General features: G+C 39.1%; 1 protein-coding gene across 2 annotated transcripts in view; it reads left to right on the top strand.

Moving 5' to 3' along the window:
• The window catches only part of LOC138044615 (glutamate receptor 2-like), a 20,937-nt gene extending 8,682 nt beyond the window's left edge, over nucleotides 1-12,255 (top strand). Inside the window, exons 2-16 of one of the 2 annotated variants that reach the window (XM_068891086.1) lie at nucleotides 324-473; nucleotides 944-1,180; nucleotides 1,823-2,019; nucleotides 3,365-3,418; nucleotides 4,237-4,380; nucleotides 4,623-4,805; nucleotides 5,425-5,535; nucleotides 6,232-6,405; nucleotides 6,543-6,737; nucleotides 6,846-7,031; nucleotides 7,571-7,835; nucleotides 8,709-9,076; nucleotides 9,801-10,025; nucleotides 10,725-10,893; nucleotides 11,854-12,255. In XM_068891086.1, coding sequence (XP_068747187.1) covers nucleotides 324-473; nucleotides 944-1,180; nucleotides 1,823-2,019; nucleotides 3,365-3,418; nucleotides 4,237-4,380; nucleotides 4,623-4,805; nucleotides 5,425-5,535; nucleotides 6,232-6,405; nucleotides 6,543-6,737; nucleotides 6,846-7,031; nucleotides 7,571-7,835; nucleotides 8,709-9,076; nucleotides 9,801-10,025; nucleotides 10,725-10,892 — 2,657 coding nt within the window. In that variant the 3' untranslated portion in view covers nucleotide 10,893; nucleotides 11,854-12,255. The remainder of the gene's footprint in view (nucleotides 1-323; nucleotides 474-943; nucleotides 1,181-1,822; nucleotides 2,020-3,364; nucleotides 3,419-4,236; nucleotides 4,381-4,622; nucleotides 4,806-5,424; nucleotides 5,536-6,231; nucleotides 6,406-6,542; nucleotides 6,738-6,845; nucleotides 7,032-7,570; nucleotides 7,836-8,708; nucleotides 9,077-9,800; nucleotides 10,026-10,724; nucleotides 10,894-11,853) is intronic. The other variant, XM_068891087.1, reaches the window with a different exon arrangement.
• The last annotated feature ends 2,745 nt before the right edge of the window (nucleotides 12,256-15,000 follow it).

Genomic DNA, 15,000 nt, shown 5'->3' with positions numbered 1-15,000 from the left:
GGAATGATCGCAAAATACGCGCTATAGCGTTACGCTGTATTTTGGATTGACGTTTTCGTTCCCGTAGCCGTCGTCTTTGCTTAAACTCCTTACTCCCTGAGTGAGACTTGGCCCATTGCAAAAAAATCAGATCGGATGACGTTACCGTTGAATGCAAGTCATTCTTACAGTTATTATTGAACTATTAATTCTCTCAGTCATAACAGAAAGGCTAAAATCTGATGACTGATTTATTACTACAGATAGGACCATGAAAGAATATACAAGTAAGAAAACAAGTATAAAAATAGCGGATAAAGGCTTACTTCCATTTTTGTCCCCAGGAGTTTTGTATAATAAAGAATCTGAGGGCCTACTGAACATACTCAACAACGTCTTCAGAAATGAATTACCGCATGACCGACTTAAGGCGAAAGATTATAAGCTAGAACTAAAACCCCTGAAAGTTGATAGAAGGGATCTCCTTTCAAGAGGTGAGTAATCAAAAAAATGTGTTGAATTTTTTAGGTTTTAGTTTCGTTGCTGGTATTTAAAAGTAGCGCTCATAACAGCGATAATAATTGTAAGACTCAAATGGGGGGTTTGACTAGCTTCTTAATCCTCCTTGGAGGCACCGGACTCCCGTCTCCTGGATCAATGGCTCTAGGCCCACATTTTTTACCCTTATCAATCCTTAGACAAGTAACTTTGACTAGCATCCTGTCGGGGGGAGGGGGGGGGGGGGGGGGGCAATGGCCCGTGTGCGACTTCGCCTTCTCTTTGCCTTCATCCTTAGCTACTGACAGGAAGGAATATTTTCAGTACAGTAACATAATTTTGTGGCAGTAAAATGTTTGATCAGTTCCAATTTAACTAACGATGTTTTTATTGACTACTGGAGCATAACAGTAAAATGGTGTGGCGCTTCTCCTAAAAAGGAGACTTGTTTTTTTCTTTCCATCAGAGGTAGCATCTATCTTGTCTCACGCTCTATCCATTATTGATCTGGCGTGTAAAAAAGAAACCGCCTATGCTCTTAGTTCTTTGCTGCAAGTTCCTCTGATCAAGGTTGACGCCCTTGATGACGACACTCCGCACAACTATGTCATGTCAGTGAGGCCATCGTATAGAGTGATATGTAAGGCGTTGAAGGACGTCATGGATTTTTATTCCTTTAGACAAATTGCTGTTGTCTATGATGGTGAGATTTTAGGATTTTTACGTTTTGTTTTGTCTTTGCTTACTTAGCGAGAGGCGTTCGTTCACATCGGAGGGAATTCGCTTAACCCAGTTCGTATTCCGTTATATCGAGGCAGACATAGATTCATTTTGCACCTTGTACTTAGGCACTTTTTAGCTAGCCGGTGCTTAATCGACGCCATGATGGTGCCAAATGCAATATATTTCTATTCGTAATACTCGGGATGAAACACGAAAACAAAATCTTGAAGGAATTCTCACCCAATAAGGCTTACTTGATTCTCTAGAGATTAGAGATCCCTAAGGAGAATAAATGGGGTTCAAAGGTGGTAGTTCGTCTATAATCCAAACTTTTTATCAATAGACCTTTTCGGCTTGTACATTCTGTTTTCCCACTACCGATCATGTGATAATACTCAGGAGGTTTGGTCTTTTGTTTTGTTCATTAAAATGAGGGCATGCAAGCATGAATATGCCTGCATGCACTCTTTTTAATGAACAAAGCAAAGGACCAAGCCTCCTGAGTGTTATCACATGATCTGTATTGGGAAAACAAAATGTACAAGCCGAAAAGGTCTATTGTATTCAATGTCATCAATTTTGAAGCTGTTTGTTTTGCATAATTGCTTGCATTCAACTTCAGCGCGCAAGTCAAGACAAGCATCCATCTTCTTCGCTGAGGCTCGTAAATGGCCTCGGTACAAAGCCGAGATGATGCCGGAACTGCTGTTGCACAACAGAAAGAAGCTTAGAGAGTCTCTGACCACGTTACTGAAATCCCATATTAAGCAAGTCGTTCTCTTTTGCGATCAAACGGACTTGATTACCATCATGAATGAGGTAGGTTGAAAAATGGATCATCAAACAAGATTTAATTGATAGTGACCTTAGAGTTTTGATGTAGCCAATGGAAATCGTAAGAAATGCTTCCGATACTGAAAGAAGTTTTTGGTTCTAGAGATGATTGATGTGAAACAGATCGTCACAGTAACATGAGCAACTTATGAAACGGACAAACAGCAATTGCAACTGACTTTTTTTCAGGATTCTTCTGCAGCTGTACAAGTTGCTCATTTTCCTGGCCTTTCCTCATCTAATCAACATGTTCCAGCATCCGATAAAGTAGCCAAAACGTATGGCTGTTGCCGTACAGGTGGCCTCATATACTTTAAGCCTTTTTAGACGTCACATCCAGGCGGGCTACTTTTTTTACGGGAGAGAATTGGGCAGACCATAAAATCAGGAATTCCGTGCCCTTTACGTTAGGAAAAGTGTGAAGCTTTTACCAAAATGTTGAAATCGTGAAACAAAAGTTTACGCTAATCCTAGATTACGTAAGTTTATCGACTTTCGAACAACCGACCCCTGGTCGGATTACTTAATTTTAATTCATCTTCCCTTTCATCTTGTGTACATATCACCCAACCGATTAAGGTCGTTTAAGGGCCCACTGACGGATTTTTCGCGCGTTGCTAGGGAAGTGAGATATTACTTCCGGTGACTGACGTCATCATATAGTGAGCTGACGAGAAAACCCATTCACAAGCAAAAATCACCGCACGAAATGTTGTTTGCATCGAAGGTTTTTCCACGCCCTTCCTCACGCTCGTTCTCAGGTCAACTGCGCATGCGTACTGACTTCCGGTTTAAGAAAAAACCTAAATTTCCGGCGGTCTTTAAATTGAATTAATTTTTTTTCATATGGCACCTTTCACCTCCAGATACAGAATGTAGGTAAGCATTGATTTTTTCAAATCATCTTTTTTGAAAATTTTATGGGTATTTCAGTATCGTTTATTTCTCTAAAAAGAACATTTTTCAAAATAAAAAGAAAACCATGCTTGGCTGGATGCAAAAACGAATACAAATTATGAAACCACTGATAAAACACCCAAATTGTGTAGCACGGAGACAAATTTAGAGTTTTCTTTTATTGGTCACGTGAACATGGACGTGCATGATGACGTCATATTTAGGGTCATTGGTTTACAAAAGTCGGAAACTGACCAAAATAATGTCAAATTCTCTCGAATTAGTAAACTATTACATCCTTAGCAACGCACCCCAAAAAATACGTCAGTAGGCCCTTAAGAAAGCTTTCACAACCAATGTTCCTTTCATGTGTATTCATTTGGCTTTTCAAACAGTTCAGAGGTTGCAAATGCTGTTTTAAAACTTTTCACAGGCGCTGTTTGTGGGGATCAACGACAAAGAGTTAAAATGGATTGCTTCCGATTTGGTAAAACATCCTCTTAAATTTTCTCTCTTCTTCAGAGCTTTAGATTAAACTTTAAGATTAGAACCATAAAGTAGAACGTCCTTAATAAGTTAAGGAGAATTGAACTTTTAAAGAAAACGCTGGCTTTGTCTGTACTTATGCGTACAGACACTGTTTAAAGCTTATCTTCTTGTAATGGAAAATGTACCATTTGAGGTTACTTTTTCAAAATGAAAGCAAGGCTTGAAATGTGGTATTGTAGGATTCTCTGTGTCGTGTTTATATTCATTTCTGATAATAATAAACTAGTGTATATCGAGAGAACATTGCTCACTGGTGCTGATGCATGGACTCCATCAGCTACTTACAAAGGAAATGCAGGAAATATTAGCACAAGGCTATTGTTTTCTAACCAGTCAGCCGAGAATAAAATAATAAATGTTGGAAGTGCATAGCATATAGATGACCTATCTTTGAAAATTTGAATCCGATATACCACATAAAACTCTGAGCTATGATGCTTTGAAAATTCAAAATTTTACAAAGAATGTATGGGATGATTAGCGTCTGCGCCACCTGGCAGACTTCATCAGTTTTTGATGGCTAATAACTGGTACGTTATAAAAGCTACAAAGCTTAAAATTGGGGATTCAACTAAGTTTAACAAGTTTTTTTTTAATTTGTCAAGTCGATTTCTAAAAAGCACGACGCCTCTCATTTGAGCAAACTCGTGCGTCAAATATGTAAACGGAAATGACGTCATCAAATATCGTCTTATTGACGAGGCAAACTGTCAATTCGTAGAACACGCTGAGAGATTTGTTTGTTGAATTCCTTAGGAAGTCGCTGGCCGTAACAAGACAAATCCGGCAATTCTGGGAATGGTAGGATTAAGCCTCCACGTTGGAAATAAGAATGCCGCAAAGGATTACGAACTTAATACAAAGATAGCTGTCCAGAGAGGAGCAAAGGAATTCTCACTGGTAAGTTTAATATAACCTACGTGTAGCCGTACCCTCCCTTTTCTGGCTACCCTCCCCCGAAAGAAGGGAGAGTACGGTTACACGTAGGCTAAGTTTAATACAGTAAAAGTTTTTTTCGTGATGTCCCTAGAGACGGACGTTTCACTAAACATCTGCAACTGCATGACGTGATACGAGCTCATCGGAACGCGACAACACGATAAAGAAGAAAATGGCTTGACAGTACCCTTTTTTGTCGACAGGCAATGTATGCCGCGGTACGCGATGCTGCCATAGTCACGGGTAATGCGACGGAGAATTTTCTTACGAGCACAGATGGTGAGAGAATTTTGCGATCTTATCGAGTCAATAAGAGCTGTCCTTTGCGAAGTATGAAAAGGGAAGAAAACGAACTCGGAAAACGAATGCTGAAAGAAATAAAGAAGGTACGCTGCCATTTGTATTAACCGTGATTGCGAGAAACCTTGTTGCAATCCGATGATTTCAGTAGATGAATGGCCTGGAACCAAATTGATGCTCTCTATTGTACATATCATTACACACAATGTGAATGCCTAAACCGATGCCAGGTCGTAACACCACTGATGTGATCCATTTACCTGGTCAAAGGAAATTCTAAATTCTTAATTCCTCTTACGATAAATAAAACATTTCTTTTTTTCGTGATAAGTCGGAAATGTCAACCTTCTCAAGCAGTGATTACGTGTCCATCCAGGTAAATTACAAATTACAGATTTTTACAAATTACCACAGCTTTCTCATCACAAGTTTCTGGATAGGTTTATCAAGAAGTGTCTTACAAATCACGAGACAATTTTTTGTTTTACAAATTACGATAGCTATCACAATTGTTGCTTGTGTTTTTTTTTTCAATCAGGTACCACTTCCTTTTCAAAAATTTTATCATTCAAGAGATCAATTTTCTGTAAATGTCTTTTTACAAGTATAAAGAAACGTTGTAGTTGCTATTTACCGTGTATATCTTACTGACATGATGAATTAATTAAACTCCGCTCTTTTACCCTCAATCTGTTTTGATGCAAGGTGCGGTTCAAAGGCTTAACAGGTGAAGTGGAATTTGATTTGCGGACTGGCGAAAGACTGGTTGAAGATGGAATGGATATTATGAATATCCTCGAGGGAGATGTAGCACAGGTGTGTAAAGTCGTTAATCATTCATTTATGCGCATATATTACGATAAGGTGAGCAAGTAAAAATACAGAGTTCTTACACACAAGCATGGCGTTGTGTTGTTCAATGAAACTTTGCTTCCAATAAGCTTCACTGCAAAAGGTAATAAGCCTCTTGAGGTGAAACTCAAAACTCAAAAAACATCTTAAGGCACCTCAAGAGGAAAGACCTTTTGGCAAAGTTTCTTCCATGCTTGCGTAATCGTAATTTGTTGGGACTGAACTAGACTTACTAAGAGAACGTTCAAGTGGGATGCTAACAATTGTAAAAAGGTGTTGCCATCGAAATTGCAGAAACGAGTTCGACAAACTTAAGGAGTAAAGTCGGAAAAGATATAAAGAAAACAAAATGGAGTATTTTTAGCGGGTCACCATTGCCAATAGTAGCCCCGGCCAAAAGAGATTAACCTTTGGTGACGAGAACAAGCGCGTAACGTATTACCGTTTGGGCCACAACGTCTTATTTCCATTCAAGACGGGGACTACCAGTCGTCTCCCGTGTAAAAAGGCAAACCGTATTCATCGTTTGAAAAAAAAATCCTTTCCTACTTCCCGTGGGTATACTGCCATTTTGAATTTTATGACGTGATTCGCTCGCCCCTATTGGTTCACACTCCAGAAATGGAGCAAACGAAATGGCTCTTCTGACTTGTTTATTAGGTAGGCTCGTGGAAACCAAAGCCCGGAGATAACGACAACTCTGTCTCGTCCAAGAGCAGCAAGGAACCTCACTGGCTCGGTGATTTTGCCGAGTTCGTCAAATGCCACAATCCAGGTAATCCTGGCTCTGGCATAGAAAGGAGTCTTCCAAAGTTATCAATAACCACAGTTCTGGTAAGAAGAAAGTCACCAAAGCATTAATTGAAACTGTTACTTTTTTTCCGGATTTCCTCTTTGTTATCAGTGAAATTTCCCTTAGATACTGCGTTGACAGATTAGCAAACTAGCAAAATTACTCTTCACTGTCACAGGAGCCACCTTTCGTGGAAATTAAGAACAAGTCACTAAAACGAGAGGATGTAGCTGGAAAGGTGAAAGATGGAGTTCTTCAAGGCTTTCTAATCGATTTAATAAAGGCTCTGGCTAAGGAAGCACACTTTGAGTATGATATCTATCTGAGGAGTGATTCAGGATACCAAAACATGATAGATGAACTAACGAAACAGGTAACTTATTGATGCCAATAATATTATAAACAGGAATTGTTTAAGGGTGTAAAGAGGTTCATTATATCCCCAAATATGCGTAACAGTAAGTGTAAATGTTTTCCCTAGGAGAGGGATATGGCGCTTGCTCCGATAACAATAACCGCTGAGCGGGAAGAGAGTATTGACTTTAGTAAGCCCTTTATGGACTTCAGCCTGAGCCTCATAATGCAGAAACCAGGAGAGCCTCCGATAAATAACTTTGCTTTTCTTCAACCTTTCACTCGGGGTGTGTGGCTGTCAACGATTGGAGTGGTGAGTGCGATTCAATAAATTTAGTAAGTAGGATAAATAAATTCATCGATAAGTTATAATCTCCGCCACCGCTGAAAGACTTAGTGCCAAATGGAAGTCAATCACTTTTCACAAATGACCCAGATGTTTAATACACCTTCGGAGTCATTAAAAGGCAAAGGTAGAACTTTTTGCCGAGTTGGAAAAGACTGGTGGCTGACTCACTGCAACCTTGGTCTGGAAAATTCAACTGAAGTAGCACTGAACGTGAAAGTGCAAATGCTTTTTGTGGTATCATAGCATTGCCCGTCTTTAACGTGCAAAGGCGATTAAGTATTTGCATTGTTATACAATCATTAATAAAATGATTTGAGCAACCTTACTGAAGCGAAGCGAAATTCGAATGAAAAACATTTACTTACGGTAAAGTAAGAACCGCATGCTGCTGAGCAATTTGCAATCTTTTCAGGCTTCACTGATTACTTACACAGTAGCGTAAGATGATCCAGTCTCAATGGTCAAGAAAAAGTTCATTACTTTCAAGTTTTGTCTAATTTTAGGTATTATTTATCACTGTCATGATGTGTGTTATGGACTTTTTAACTCCCTTTGGATACCGTGCTCGAGCCCGCGAGTCAGATGACGAACCAGGAAACGAGTTCAACGTGTTAAACAGCTTGTGGTTTGCTACAGCTTCCGTTCTACAGCAAGGACCTGACAACACTCCACTGGCACCTTCCGGACGCCTGTTAGCTTCTACTTTCTGGTTTTTTATTTTGATTTTAATCTCAACCTACACAGCGAATCTTGCTGCTTTCTTTACTAGTAAGTTGAAGTTTTCGTTACCTCAACTAATTCATGGTTTTTGGTAAAAAAGAAATGATCTGCGGTAAATACAAATTCTTTGTAGCTTACAACATCACGAATTGCAATCGCAATCATAAGAATGAAAGCTTTCAGGACGTGTGCCCGACTTGAGAATCATTTCCAAAAGTCTGAAAGAGTAGTCCAAGGAAAATACGTCTTCAATTTGATTTCTTCCCGGCTTCACTTTTTCTGAACGTTGCAGATCTTAATTCCAACAAGGACAAGATATATATGAACATTAACAGTTAAGTGAACTGTGTAAACGAGACTAGAAGCAACTGTTTCTTATTCAGGGCTTCAAAGGACAAGATATATATGAACATTAACAGTTAAGTGAACTGTGTAAACGAGACTAGAAGCAGCTGTTTCTTATTCAGGGCTTCAAAGGTGACGAGATAAATCTGGCACACAAGAAATGGCCTCGTGAGATGTGGGAGAGGGAAGAGAACGCTCGCTCTTAAAATGTATTTACATGCAAATACAGCCTAATTTTCGAAAGGTATCGCTTGAATAACCGGGGTCCACACCATTTCGGCTTGTAAAAGACAGACAACTTCATTTTCTTCTGACTTGGCCTCGATCGGCCTACGCAAAAAATAGGACTCGAAGTCTGGCATTCTGGCTTAAGGGGGTTACATGAGTAAATGCTTGGAGATAGGAGGTAGCTAAAGACAATTCCAAAAAGGACAAGATATATATGAACATTAACAGTTAACTGCCATTTACTTAGACTTAGATTTATTTAAAAGGTCTTAAAATGTCAAGGCCAAACCATTATAAAACCTGTTGCATTGTAAAGAGTTTCTCTCCCATTGATTTGTTTCTCTACAGTAAAGCGCACTGCAGATACAATCAATTCCTTAGAAGCTCTTGCGAATCAAAACGACTTAAAATATGGAGTCATGAAGGATGGATCTGTGATGAAATTCTTTGAGACCTCGGAAGATTCTCTTTACAGAAAAATGTTTTCGCATATGAGAGAATATAAGACCTTTGTTCTGAATACCAAAGCAGGAGTGGATAAGGCAAGGACGGAAAAATATGCTTATATAACGGAGTATCCTTACCTCGAGTATTATAACCAGCAGAAGCCTTGCAACACGAAACTGCTGAAAAATCTAATACAGACGAAGAGCTATGGAATTGGACTACAGAGGAATTCACCATATACCAACAGAATCACTGTCGCCATTTTAAAGGTAAGGAATCTCTCAGATACAATGCGTTATGATTGGTCAAATCAGCAAGACGTATTCCTCAGCGCAAGATCGGGTGTGGTTTCTTCCTCCGTAAGGTCACTGAACAGTTAGTTCATGACCCCACGTTGAATAAGAGGTGGTAAAAAGCCACCCACGCCCAAATCGAAGATCCTTAGGATTTACGTCGGATAAAAGTGAAGCTAATTATGAAAGGGACATTGGCCGCACCCATTTGCTATACGGTCAAATCAAGCTAAAATGTCGTACTCCGGGAGAGAGCAAATACCAGAGTCCTGGTACTCGATGGAACTGTTCAAATCTGTATTGGTTGATGTCATTTTAGGACCAGAAACTTCAGATGAAGTCCAGTTGATCGCATTACGTTTCAGACCTCCTTTCTCAAGTAGAATATCACAACTTCAAACCTTCACAGATTCGCGAGGATTCGATAGGTTTATTTAATTCTTTTTTTGATCTTAAACAAATTATGCATTATTTTTTAAAACAAATAGAAACAAATGGGATTAAGGGCCTTTAATCTCCCTTGCATGCAAGTTAGTGGACTCCAGTCTGTGAATGATTGTGAAACGTGTTTATTAGACGAGAAAAGGGCTTTGTTTGCAATTCATGAGAACTGCTATTGTCTGAGTAACTGCAAGAAACATGACTCCCTTTTATAAAAGTTAAGATTTTACACATTCAATATTTATTTATTTATTCTTAGCTTCGTGAGAAAAACTTCATCGAAAAAAACCGACGCAGTTGGTGGGATGACAGGAGCCAGTGTCCCAAGCCTTCGCAGTCTAAAACAGGCAACACACAGAGTCTTGATGTCAACAACTTGGCCGGTGTGTTCATCATCTTGCTGGGCGGTGTTATCATCTCAATTGTTCTTCTTGTCATCGAAAGACGCTGCAAGAAGCTGGTTGATTTAATGACCAATAGTCAGGTAACTACCTCTTCCATCTCGTAACTTTTTCCTTGCAGGCTTTCTTAGCGTTCTCGTGCGTTTCTGAGTTCGAAGTTCAGAATCGGCGAAGAGATGAGCCACATAAATCGAAAATAAAGTGTTAAAGCTTTAGCCAATCACAACAGAAACAGAAATTCAGGCAAACCAATCAGAACTTACGTAGTCAGCTCAAAGCGCGTAAAGGCGAATTGTGCAGGTATATGTAGCAACGAAATTTCGCGGCTCAGATTCGTGAAACCGAATTGGTCAAATACATCTTCCCCTGCCTTACTGCAAAGTAAATGTTTAATGGAACTACATCGCCATAAATGCTCATAAAGAAGTGTCGTTTTTAAAGTGTTGTGAATGGTTTTAAAGAAATTTGTTTTCCTGCTTGTAATGAAAAAAAAAAACATTCTGGAATACAAAAACTATCCCTCAGGAACAAAATGAGGTATCCACTGAAACCCTGGAAAATGAATTTCATGAAAACCGACAATGAGAAACTTACAGCTCGCAGGAGACAAGATCCGTATGCATTTTTCCTGCGCTATTTTTCAAAACATACTGTCTAATTTAACGAACATTATAGTGAATGCCAAGACTTTTCAAGCCCGAAGTGGAAAGTAACGCGTCGATTTAATTATCTGCGAGTTGTCTGTACATTTTCTGATGTCATGAAATTCATTTTCTTTGTAGCGTGCCATTAAACGGCGTCTGAGTCGCGACTCACGAGAATCACGTGACCACAATAACGCTTGCGTGAGGGTGGGAGTTGTTTTGTCCCAAGGAGAGCGGGTACTTAAACCAATAGCCAAGCAGGATACAGAGACTTCTCGATGGAAGAACTGGTTTGGACGGGGTTGAGGTATTGAAGATTGTTTGAAATAGATTGTGCAGAAACTGTCATTTCAGTAATTTACTCACCACACGAATAACATTTCAGCAAAACGATCACGAAAGCTTTTGCAATAACCTCATCAGTTAATTGTTTTTTGTTTTTTTTTTTCACATTTGGTGGAATCCCTTCCGCCTCGTTTTGATAAAACGTTAACGGCTATTTAGTTCTGGCAATTTTGTTTATTAAGCTGTCGATCTTAGTATGGATCCCCGTTTACGTTTAAAAGTACTGTAGTTATTAGGAAAATTATCTTTTTCTTTGGCCGTCTCAGCTTTACCAGGAAAAAGTACGCAAACAGCGGTAAAAAACAATTTCAAAGGATCCATTTATGTCTGATGTTTGTGACCGATGTTTCAGCGTATTCCTATTAGGAAAATGTTATTGAATGTAGGACTCATATAAAAACCAGGAAAAAATAAAGAAAGCTCCCGTACATCATTAGGATGTCATCAAGAAGTCGTTTATTTTCATTGCTTATATTTAGGCGTTTACTATTTCTTTATAGAACGTATCGAGATCCTGCCATCAATCAGGTTTTATAATCAGTCATCCATACATCCTTCCATCCATTCAGTGTTTCACTTTTTTGTTCATTCATTTATAGTAAGCTACATATTGCGGAATTGGACCGGTTAGAGCTAAACCTTGACAACTACCGTGACGAGTGTTGCCTGAGCCCAGTAAACACTATGGGAGTGATGTTATTACCCAAGTCGTGCAAAAGTATTCGCAATAGCATATCCCATTTACAGCGCGTTTCTGTGTAATTAAATCCCACTAGTATCGAGAACTTGTTAGCAGTTTAAAGAAAGAACCAAGTTCTAAAACCCATGCTTAGCCAATGCTTAGCCAACATTTAAACAATGTGATTAAAGCTTAAAGTAGGCAGAGGGTGCCAATAAAGGTCTCATTATCATTACATTTTAGTGTCGCAAAGCTAACAATGAAACAGATGAGGTTGAAGACATTCTAATGGAAAACATCAGATTTGTTGAAGCTGGTAACAAGCAACCAAACAAGATCAACATTTACCCTCTTGAAAAGTACGCCCGCGCACCTGAAAGCAAACTGTGAAGGACTGGGAATTAAATATATGATCCTTAACACTTCAAATTTCAAGCGGTTGCCGATGCAGCTGGGACGAATAGCTTCAAGTGAAATGTAAAAATTAGTTTTTTGATTGCTTTAAGGATGTTTTGTGCCCAAACACATGGGAGACGTGCTACGTTTGGCACCTACCACCATCTGATTGCTGTAGTTGACTGCTTGCTGGTTCCTAACTAAGTTGGTCAGAGTTCGTTGCATCATTAAATAACGTACTTGTGTCAACAATCTTATTGCCCTTGGCTCCGATAAAGAATAGACATTTTCCTTTTTCTTGAGTACGCCTAACCTTGCATTATGCTGAATTTCTGGGGTGTCCACATTGAAAACAGAAGTAATCACGCATTCGCATCCTATCATTCATTTGCGTTTCTTAAGTGATTGTCCTTTTATCTGCGCTTGGGTCTCTTGTATCAAAAGAAATGCATTTCGTGCATTTCCCAACTTGACTAAAAGAGTCCCACCTTGATTCTGAAGTTGGAACGCGACGTGTCTTCTATTATGTGGCCGGCAAGCAGCTACTTAATCGACCCTAGGGATTGCTTCCGGAAATAAGAGACCCAAACAATATGACCATAAGCCGAACAACAGAGCTGCGTCCAATCGGGATCCGGTCAAATATGAGGTTTTTTAGCTGGGTGAGCTGGGCTGGTGTTTGATTTGTTTCTTTTCTCTTCTTTTTCTTGGAATGCTTTTAAAATTATTAAAATTATAGAAGGAACCTCAAATTTGGTCATTTCACGTCGTTGTCAAGACGAGAGCGGCTAAGAAATGTATCAAAATGTAAAATGCACGTGCTGGGCTTGCAGAGCCATTGTTTTTGTTTATTAAACCAATTGCTTTGTGGCAATATTGTAGTAGTCGTCGTCGTCCTAGCGTAGGCTCTCTATTAAGGACGGTGCCTACTAATTCAAAGATATTTTTGCGCAATTTACTGAATATGCTGGAAAATCAGATCTTAACAAGTGTTACGGAAATCCAAAAAGAAAATCGAGGGTAACCACGCATTTCGAAGATAAATAATCAACAATATTTGTAAAAAGCTTTAAATACAAAGCAATGTGTGGCAGTCTTTTCCAAATTCAAGCTTAATTATCTCTGAAAAATTCATGGTTACCCCCAACTTTCTTTTTGGATAGCAAGAGCACTTGCTAAGTTCTGCTATTTCCGCATAGGTTTGCACCGCACAAAAATATCCCTGTATTAATAGGCCACTTCGGAAAATACCATAATACTATTTTTTTGTCCCCCCCCCCCCCCCCAAATTTTGCATAAGCATTGTTTTTGTTTTCTTTTGGGACCATTGTAAGTCCCAAGAGAAACTGGAAACAATGCTTATGCAAAATTTGGGGGGACATGCAAAGATTATTATGGTATTTTCCAAAGTGGCCTATAAGCATCGTCCATAGGAAATCCGAGTATCTCGAGATGCGCAGAAGGAATGCGCAATAACAATAGTAGGCACCGTCCTTAATTGGGAAATAACTTTCAAATTTACAAACTTACTTATTTACTTTATTTATTTACTTACGCGGAGGACGCGAGCACCTGACGATAAATTTTCATTTTCTCTCCAAACATCCACTCCGTTCATACGAATTTCATTCCTGGAATCGGTCAGTGTAAAATGCAGACTGCAGACTACGTGTAAAATTCAGACTGAGGTTATAATGTAAGTGTTGAAAAAGCCCAAACAGTTAAGCCTAAATATTGTTTTAGGCCTAATTAGGTCTAAGGTTAGCATTTCTAAGGGGTTTGGGCTTTTTCAAGAGTTACATTATAACCTCAGTCTGCATTTTACCCCTGGTCTGCAGTCTGCATTTTACACTGACCGTTCCCGGAATACTGATAAACAATTTCCATGATTACAATAACGGGAACCAATATTTTGAGACAGCGTTCTCGCAGCTGTCGTCGTTGTTCTTGCTTAAGCTCCCTAATATATAGTGCTAAAAGTCGCCGTTTCGGCGTCTTCCTGACACAATTTTCAAGACTACAAGTCACAAATTATGGGAGGAGTATAAACAAAAGTTTCTAGGTGTCTAAATTAGCATAGCAACAAAATCACGAAAACATTCTTTTGAGAAATGCCGTCGGGCGAAATTTTATTAAACTTAGAGACCTTAAAACTGAACTGTGACTTTATAATCTTCATCATGGCGTCATCATGACGTGGCGTCTTCATCATCGTCATTAGCACTGATGCTTAAGCGTCAACAAAGCGACTTTGATCAAAAGTTTTGTTGACTTAAATAAACATTGAAAAGACCTTGAAAAAAACATTCTTGATTTACAGAGCCGTTTTGTTTGTCGTTCTCAATCACAAACATCACACAACCCCAAAGGTCAGGTTTATGAGAACAACAAATTTTCCGTTAAGGTAATTCCCATAAAAATGACGCATTAACCAGATTTTTTTCAAAGTTTGCACAATTGATATTGATACACAGGACATTTAAAAAATGCAATAAAAAGATGGGGTCACCGTCCTTGTTTTCGCGCTGTATGCCCTTTATTCTAAGTGTTTTTTACCAAATTTCGCGAGAAGCGTTCGAAACTAGATCAACCGGAAAAATTGTTGTTATGCAGCAAAAGCTACTGAATATTACTGAAAACTTGAACTTGTTTGTCCGGGCTATAATCTTTGAGAAAGTGACTTCAAATTGCTCAATCTTACAAAGAAATGTAAGCAAATTGGACCGCTACAGTCATCACCTTGCACTCAGTGTCAGGCTCCAAATGCAGTTTCACTTCGTTTATGGGTAAATACTACAACTTCTACTATCCAACTTTTTTCTCCTTGAAAGATGTCTTTCGTGTACCTATTAAAATGGGGGGTCACCGTGCTCGTTTCTTCGCAACACGATGATAAATGGATGGCAAAGGGGCAATTTCGGCTTCAAAAGTATCATTTTCCGCTAGAGATCTGAGGCAAGTTCCAAAAAGAACACCTTCTTCCAGGTGATCTGG

This window comes from Montipora capricornis, chromosome 4, assembly GCF_036669925.1.
Source record: "Montipora capricornis isolate CH-2021 chromosome 4, ASM3666992v2, whole genome shotgun sequence".
Taxonomy (NCBI): domain Eukaryota; kingdom Metazoa; phylum Cnidaria; class Anthozoa; order Scleractinia; family Acroporidae; genus Montipora; species Montipora capricornis.
The sequence above is the reverse complement of the archived record's forward strand: the minus strand, read 5'-3'. Positions and strand labels throughout refer to the sequence as shown.